Raw genomic sequence first — 9,005 nt, forward strand, 5'->3', positions numbered from 1 at the left:
ATTTTTTTTATTTTCTCATTTACGGCTTAACTGTTCCAAAAAGTGAAAATATTTTGATTCATACCTATGCAAAATGATCCGGGGAATCGATTGGTATCAAGAAAATTGTCAAATTCGCAATAGTTTTTTAGTTAGTTAGTTTGCTCGAAAACTATTAGTCGGAGAACAATAATCTTTTTTGAAAAAGATAGATAATTTAAAGAGCTTTCCAACGATAATACACTTCATGGGGTTATCTCTGATAGTTCCGGAGCTATTGCTCGACAAAATTTCCGGGTACCCAAAATCGACAAAAACTGCGACGAAAATTGAAAAAATCAAACATCAAAAAATTGAACATATGGACTTTTAACAACTTTAGTGGGTTGTTAAGACATATAGAAGTCCATAAAAATTTGTTGGAGTAAGTTTAAAAAAAGATTTTTTTTCATCTCTTTGAAGGTAAGTGTATTACTCAGGAAATTTGAGCAAAAAAATTGAAAATTTTAAATCCCATGAATGGAACAAACCGCATTGCTCTACGACTTTTAGTTTTCGAGTTATGAATTTTTTTTGGCAAATAAAATTTTTCACTATAGAAATTGCCTATCTTAATTTTTAGCAAAAAACTTAAAAAGTTTACATCTTGTTAAAAGATGGTTTTATACGCAAAATGAGCCGCTGAATTCAATGGAAAAACGAAATATTTTAAGAATGTGTTAGAATTGTCAGGTAGGGTTGTCTGAATGAATAAAGTTTTGTTCTTGATTTATTATGAAAAAAACACAGCTGATACATATAAAGACAAGTTACCTTAATTATACTGATAGTGAAAATTGAAAATTTATTACAAAGTATTACCATAGCAATAATCAATAATAACATAGACTAGATATAAAATTTAAATACAAAATAACAAGTATAGATATTAAAGCTCATTTGGCAAAACTAATCCCAATGATCGTATACCATCGAAAAACCGGCGCAGCGCAGACAAGAAATTCATTTAAAAGTAGTAAAAACTCGATATAAAAAGTGTAAAAACTGTATTAAGATATTACATCCTTTCCATTTTTTGAGACAAGTCATTATTGTCTTAAACCCAAACGAAAACTCAATAGAAGCCTTAACGTAGTTCTAACTCGGCGAAATCTAATCAGTCAAGCCAAATTTTTCGACAAAACTAATAAATTCGTTCCCATTTAACCACTTAATACATTGATTCTGTTGTCCTAATGAAAAACTGGGGGCCTTATAATACTGCTAATGAAACATTGACTTTCCTCCGTGTGAATAAGAAAGAGACCAATGCAGTGCTAGCAGGAAAACACGACTGCATCCGAATTGACTATCAACAACTTAAAAACTGATCTTCATCACATCGTTTATGTACATATCTAAAATATCATATTTACAATTATCAACACAACGTTAACGAGAAAAAAGCAAGAACTGTTTTCCCCCCGGCGATCTATTCGATTGCTTTGCTTATGAAGTCGATAAATCGCTTGCCGTACTGTTCCGGATCGCAGGTACTGATTCCGTCGACATTTGAGCCGTATTTCACCGTTTTGGCGGCCTTTGCTGCCTGCTTTTTTACGCCGTAATGGGTAAGTACGTCGATTATGGCGATAAAGTAGATCTCCTTCACGGGGGCTGACTCGCAGCTGGGTATGGCATAGATGTCCAGTTCGGGGATTATCCCACCTGAAAATCCATTTGAAAAACTGAGTTATTGCGATTTTAAAAAAAATCATACTAGCCTTGGAATTTGACAGTTGGTAGTTTTAAACTACCTTAAAGATTCTTCAAATTAAAAAAAAAAGTATTTACTTATTGTGAAGGGTTCACGAGTTATAATTTTTTTAGTGGTAGGGGTCCAAGTAAAAGTTTCGACAAAAAATTGATATATTAGTTGTTTCAAAACTATAGGACGCCAACGTTGCATTTTCTCTCAAAATTATAGCTAACGTAATTTATACTTTCAATAAGAGATCTAATCATTAATAAGTCTTTTACATTTTTCTCAACTTTATAAAATGCGAAGTTGGCGTTTTTATAGTTTTGAAACAGCTAGTATGTTAAAAATTATGACAGATAAGTTCGAACAATAACAATTTATAGTTATTTTTTTTTCAATAATCAAAAAAAAATGCACCAACCTTAAAAAAAAAACTACTATTTATTTATAAGGAATTTGATTTAATTAACAACCTGATGACCCTTTGACAGTTGATTAAAAAAAGAATCGACTGTAAGACAGCTTTTATACTTAAATTAAAGGTGCATTTAGATTTTCACAATTTATAATAATAATAATAATAATAATAATAAATAATAATAGTCTCGGTCACTCCTTCGTCGTGCTCCAAAAACATTCGTGCCACAATAAAACGTCTTATAAATCTGGTATAATAATATACTATTATTATGGGCGAAGTTTAGCTGAAGCTACTCCAACTTAACCCAAACAAAATACAGGAAAATAAAATAATTATAAACATGCATAAACAAAAAAAAACATGCATGTGATAAACAAAATGAAAACAAAACAAGAAAAGAAAATGAGAATTGATTGAATATTTAATGCATATTAAATAGAGTAATTTTGCAAAATAAATTAGATACAGATTAAAAAAATGAAAAAAAAAGGTCTAAGACATGGTGTAAAAAAGTACCCTATAAATCAATAAATTAAAAACTGCTGAAAATTATAGGATCAAATTGCAATTAAGTAATACTTCTATATTCTCTGTTTCCTTCTATATTTTTTCTTCTTTCAATCACGTGGTATAAAAAGTAAAATTACAAAAGAAATAAACTATAGCACTGTAAAAGAAAACACTACAATAGCAACAAAAAACATTCAAAAACGAGAAAAAAATATATATATATATATATTTTATATATATTATATATATTTCTATATTCTCTGTTTCCTTCTTTATTTATTTTTTTCTTCTTTCAATCACGTGGTATAAAAAGTTCAACGTAAAATTACAAATTAAATAAACTATAGCACTATAAGAGAAAACACTACAATAGCAACAAAAAACACTCAAAAACGAGAAAAAAAACATATGTATACTTCTATATTATCTGTTTCCTTCTTTATTTATTTTTTCTTCTTTCAATCACGTGGTATAAAAAGTTCAACGTAAAATTACAAAAAAAAAATAAACTATAGCACTATAAGAGAAAACACTACAATAGTAACAAAAAACATTCAAAAACGAGAAAAAAACCATTATATGTATACTTCTATTTTCTCTGTTTCCTTCTTTATTTATTTTTTCTTCTTTCAATCACGTGGTATAAAAAGTTCAACGTAAAATTACAAAAAAAATAAACTATAGCACTGTAAAAGAAAACACTACAATAGCAACAAAAAACACTCAAAAACGAGAAAAAAAACATATGTATACTTCTATATTATCTGTTTCCTTCTTTATTTATTTTTTCTTCTTTCAATCACGTGGTATAAAAAGTTCAACGTAAAATTACAAAAAAATAAACTATAGCACTATAAGAGAAAACACTACAATAGTAACAAAAAACATTCAAAAACGAGAAAAAAACCATTATATGTATACTTCTATTTTCTCTGTTTCCTTCTTTATTTATTTTTTCTTCTTTCAATCACGTGGTATAAAAAGTTCAACGTAAAATTACAAAAAAATAAACTATAGCACTGTAAAAGAAAACACTACAATAGCAACAAAAAACGTTCAAAAACGAGAACAAAAACGTGATGAGTAAAATTTAAATTTATTTTGGAAAAAAAATTGTATTGACAATGTTGTCAATTTTGTCAACCAGTTTTGGGTTCATAACTTTGTTAATAATGACCATGAATTTATTATCTAATTTTTTTCTTAAAAATAGCTACAGAGCTTATGAACTATTGTGTATAATACACTCTGTATAATGACTAATGAGGCTCATTTTAACCGCTACAAGGTGACATAAATAATAATAGTCGGACATAAAAAGATCTATAATTTTTTTTAGCCCTCAAATTACATTAAAAAAAAATTAACGTCTCGCACTCTTTTCATATTAATTATTTAGGGAAATATAATAAATAAAACGAAAAAGTGAAGGGGCTTTTCAACTTGTTAAACCGAAATAAAAATATTACTGTTAATTTTTTTGTTTTCATAGTTCTAAGTAAATTAGCGATATTTTAAATAATTTTGCATTTAAAGCTACAATAGGTAGCTGATAATAATAAAATTAGAGCTAAAGTATGACAACAAATAACAATTTAAGTATTAATATAGTTATTTGAGTTATTTAATCACTCATTATCATTAGATTATGCAATGTAAAAAATCAGTAAACAATGTAAATTACAGATTATCGTCTACCTTGACAATGCCTGTAAAGAGAAAATTCTTGTTTTTTGTGGTTAACTTATCAAAATTGCTACTTTACAATTATATTGTTGTGAAAATTTTAGCAATGTACATTACATACTATTGTTGTAAGAAGCATATACAGTCAAAACTATAAAAAAATCAAAAATTTATTTCAAAAATAATAAGACGTTCTATCGTGGCACGAATGGTTTTGGAGCACGACAAAGGAGTGCCACAATTAAGTCTTATTGAGTGTAATATACAATTTTTTCCACTTTCTATTTTTATGAGGTCTCTTCAAAATTATTATATCCGCGGCTTCTACTGTACTGAAGCCAAATAATTTACAAATATTGATTTATTTTGAGTTATTTGTCGGAAAAACAATGCACCTAACGTCGAAATACTCCGAATATTTGAATCAATCAATTTTACAATTTTGACGCACTCCCGGCGCCTGTGCTCCAAATAACTCACCTTCATATTGCAGACTATGTTCTCGCATGAACTGAGCAAGTGCGTTCGGCGAATCTGGCGGCGTATTAAACCCAAAATTTCGACTTTCTAAACCCGATCCACTCTCACTTTCGTCCGACTCTTGTCCGGCATTTTCCGACTCTAATTCTCTTTCCCTTGCCATTTCTTGCTCGCCTCTCTCCACCTCGTGGATTCCTAATAAGAAAAAAAAACACGTTTATTTGAATTAAATTAATTTAATTTCAAGTACCAAGCAAAAGACTATAATCCATCAAATGCAATTTGGTCAAAAATTCCACATCGGCCGTTAACGTATCCATCAATTTCTGCTTGGCCTCTTCGCCTATGTAAACTTTCATTTGTTCGTTGACGAAATCGTTATCTTTGAGCGTGGGAAGGTCTTTTTCGCGTTCTTTTTCGGACGCTTCGCGGTCGACTGTCGAACCTTTCAGGTCGAATTTTCGATGGATGTTTAAATGGTTTGAGAAAACGTTTCGGGTTACGACAATGTAGGTTTCAGCATTGTCGACTGTTAGACGGTACATTCCGAGGTATTGAGGCAAGAGGGTTTTGCCGTGTCTCTCGACAATATACTAAAAATTCGTTTGAAAATTGGGTAAAGTGTTTTTTTTTTTGGGGGTTTTACCGGATGATAATGTTTGAGGAACGAATGCATCCTCTCGACCTCTTCAGAAGTCAGTGTTTTAATGATGAAGAGTTTGTCGAAACTTTGGTAAAACTTGGCGCCACTTTTGCCACTTGAGTCTTCCGGCAAGGGTTGCGATCTAAAAGCGTTAGAAAAAAAATAGGAAATAGGAAAAGTGTAAACCTTTCCTTGTACTTAGTTTTAGATTCGAAAAAATGCATTTTAATATACAAATACATTTTAAAACCTCTTTAAAGGTAAAAAATATAATAAATTAAAACGAAGATAAAAAGCGGAAATGGAGGATTTCAACTCAATTAAAAAATCGCCAGAGATAGTTTTAAAAATTAACTAAATTTACAACGTCTTTATCAGCTTCAAGAGCAAATAAAAATAAAACTTTTATCAGAAATTCTTTTAATACAATCTTTGGAAATGTTTTTCAAAGTAAAACAAATAAAAATGTTTGTTTTAATGAAATTGTCAGAATTTATTAAATTTCTTAGTGAAAAAACGCTAAATACACAAACAGACGTAGTAATATACCCAGTTCAGAAGTATTTCCGTAATTTTCCTCCCTTTTTTTTAACAAACTGTTTCAAATTTTGTGACCTTAATAAAAAAAACTCTTCATAGAAAAGTTTTGGAAAATCTTTCTCAAAATCTCAAAATTTTCCAATTTAATTAAATGAAACTAATAAGAAATAATTCAAATATGTATATTTTCTATCTGCGTTCAGCAAAGTATTACGAACTCTGTATTTTCTACCTTGCTTTGGTATAAAATTTTGTGAGTTTCTCGCTCAAAAACACTTTTTTATTTAACAAAATTAGGCAAATTGCCAGATGTAATTCTGCAACTTACGACTGTTTTTTAATCAAATATTTCCAATTAATTACTGAAAAACGCTTTAGATTATTCAACGAAACAAGGAAAAACAGACAAAAAACAAAAACATTTCATACATAATTTAGCAGTCTTTAATCTTCACGTCGAAAAATTACAAAAATTCGGTTCTAATTAAACAAAAAAAAATTGGGTTTATAACGAAATTACAGCCAAATTAAAAAAATAAGCAAAAATGACAGAATACAGGCCAATATATTGTTGCTGAATGTTAATTTTGCCTTTCAATCAATACCTAAGTTTTGTAAAATTGCCGGAAAAATCTCAAGACTTGATGGAAAATGATATTTAAAACAGACGCATTTTTTTAAAGAAGAATTAAATACTGTCAGAAATTACAATATTTTTGCTTTTTACATAAATATTTTAAAACAATTTTTTTAACAAACAATCAACTTGGTCGAAATAATAAATTCTAAATTCTTATTTGAGTATTTGTTAAAACAGACTGAAAAATCACCAAATGAAGACAATATAATTATTCATTATTCAATTATTGAGTCAGGAACGTAATTATTTCACAATATTTTTACAAAAAACAAGCCTAAAATAATAAAATCAAGTCAAACAAGTTTTTATTTTTGCCTCTTTTTTAAGCATATCTGCTATTTTTTAAAGTAAAAACTATTTTTTAAAAAAAAATTATTAAAATGGCTCGAAATTTTTCAACCAGATACTTATTTATTGCATTTTTCGAGCTTCTTAATATACCAATTTTTTAAATTCCGCCAAAAAAATCAAAATTACTTCAAAATAAACGGTTTCTTTTGAAAAGAAGAATTAAATACTGTCAGAAATTACAATATTTTTGCTTTTTACATAAATTTTTTCAGTAGAAACACAATTATTTTGCAAGATTTCGGTAAAAATGTGCTAAAGATGTATTAAATTATGCTAAATTTACTTTTTTCCAGTGTTAAGCACGTTTTTTTTTAAATATTTTTTTTAACAAAAAAAACTTGGTCGAAAGAATAAATTCTTATTTAAGTATTTGTTAAAACAGACTGAAAAATCACCAAATTAAGACAATATAACTATTCGTTATTCAATTATTCAATCAGGAACTCAATTATTGCACAATATTTTACAAAAAACGAGCCTGAAATAATAAGATCAAGTCAAACAAGTATTTATTTTTGCCTCTTTTTTAAGCATATCAGCAAGTTTCTAAAGTAAAAACAATTTTTTTAGAAAAAAAATACTAAAACTGCTCGGAAAATTGTCCCATTTTTGAACCAGATACTCATTTATTGCATTTTTCGAGCATCTTAATATACGTTTATTTTTAAACTAAACCAAAAAATCACTTCAAAATAGACGCTTTCTTTTGAGAAGAAGAATTAAATACTGTCAGAAATAACAATATTTTTGCTTTTTACATGAGTTTTTCCGCAAATTTTTAAAGCCTTAAAACAATTTTTTTGAAAAAAAATTACTAAAACTGCTCAAAAAATTGGCCCATTTTTAAACCAGACACTCATTTATTGCCAGATCTTGTAATAACACCCAAAAATTTAAAAAATCACTCGAGATTAATATTTTATTTGTTTGATTCCATACAAATATTTTGATCCCAAGATAATTCGAGAAATGTTAAAAAAAAGATTTGGGAAATTGTAGCTTGTATAACTGGTTGCCTATTTAAATTAAGATTACTGTCTTTATCTCAACATCATTCCTGTACAATGGCATTTATTTTGTAATTAATTGTACCTGTAGTTATCAAACACTTGGGAAAAATAAATATGACCTAAGAACCTAGTGAACAACTCAATTACCACCCAATAATGAAATCTAGTTGGTTTTTCTCGAAATCAAACTTATCAGAATTATCGATAATTCACTTATCACAGCCAACTTTCATTGCACTTTTTTGCAATTACAGCCAACTCACCTAGTCAGAGATTCCTTATAGTCTAAATCATCAATTCCAAACCTCTCCCTGATATTCCTAAACACCAAAGGACAGTATTCCTTAACCTTAAAATGCGAGGACATATTCTCTCTAAAAAAACCATTATCACCAATTTTTCCCCCAATTCTCTACCATTCTATACTTATTGAACAGATGATTATCAACTTTGATTTTGGAATAGGCCCGAAAATCGTCTGGCAGAAGCATGACAGGGATGGTGACATGCATCAGTTCATTAATCTACAACAAACCCTGAAACTTGCCCCAAAACCCTCGCACATACCCACCGTGTGGTTAATCCCCCACATGAAGACCGACAGAAACGGCTCGTTCGCCCTAAAAAGCTTGACTTTCTGGTGCTTCACCCTGAAGTGTTTCTTTTTGAGCTTCGACGGCCCCATGCTGCTCGGCAAAGACATCATCTGGTTCGCAAAATGGCCGCCAGTCCAGTCTCAACCTTAGGTGCTAACCATCCCGAAAACCTGGCCAATTTACAGGAATTTCAATAAATTCGCTCAAGGACCGTTTTTTGACAAAATCTGATTGTTTAGACACACACCTTCATTGATTAGTTATCGGCTGAGCTCGGCGATGCTCGCCAAAGTCACCAAAACCACCAAACCGCACATAAAAACCACGCAAAAACGGCCCCCGTTATCGCAAAAACGCCCAAAAAGCGCCAAAACTTGAAAAAATCCAATAATAATCGTTTTAAATAAG

At 29.5% G+C, this 9,005-nt stretch overlaps 1 protein-coding gene across 2 annotated transcripts; it reads right to left on the reverse strand.

Moving 5' to 3' along the window:
- Positions 1-730: 730 nt before the first annotated feature.
- On the reverse strand, positions 731-8,981 carry PIP4K (Phosphatidylinositol 5-phosphate 4-kinase). Of its 2 annotated transcripts, XM_008196574.3 has the most exons (8): positions 8,845-8,981; positions 8,573-8,767; positions 8,428-8,525; positions 8,265-8,375; positions 5,464-5,602; positions 5,068-5,410; positions 4,818-5,012; positions 731-1,686 (listed from the first exon to the last, which is right to left on the reverse strand). In XM_008196574.3, exons 2-8 carry the CDS (start codon positions 8,705-8,707, stop codon positions 1,451-1,453), a joined length of 1,257 nt encoding a protein of 418 aa, XP_008194796.1. In that variant the 5' UTR covers positions 8,708-8,767; positions 8,845-8,981; the 3' UTR covers positions 731-1,450. The 2 variants fall into 2 exon arrangements, with proteins under 2 accessions (XP_008194796.1, XP_971403.3); XM_966310.5 differs by having other exon boundaries at positions 8,573-8,860.
- Positions 8,982-9,005: the final 24 nt, after the last annotated feature.

The sequence above is a fragment of the Tribolium castaneum genome, chromosome 8 (genome assembly GCF_031307605.1).
Source record: "Tribolium castaneum strain GA2 chromosome 8, icTriCast1.1, whole genome shotgun sequence".
NCBI lineage: Eukaryota > Metazoa > Arthropoda > Insecta > Coleoptera > Tenebrionidae > Tribolium > Tribolium castaneum.

Excerpts from the sequence above, each read along its gene's own strand:
- PIP4K (XM_008196574.3), bottom strand. The coding sequence starts at position 8,707 with ATGATGTCTTTGCCGAGCAGCATGGGGCCGTCGAAGCTCAAAAAGAAA. Across the intron at positions 5,603-8,264 it reads TATAAGGAATCTCTGACTAG|ATCGCAACCCTTGCCGGAAG; the intron begins GTGAGTTGGCTG and ends TAACGCTTTTAG. Across the intron at positions 5,013-5,067 it reads GGATTATAGTCTTTTGCTTG|GAATCCACGAGGTGGAGAGA; the intron begins GTACTTGAAATT and ends TTTTCTTATTAG.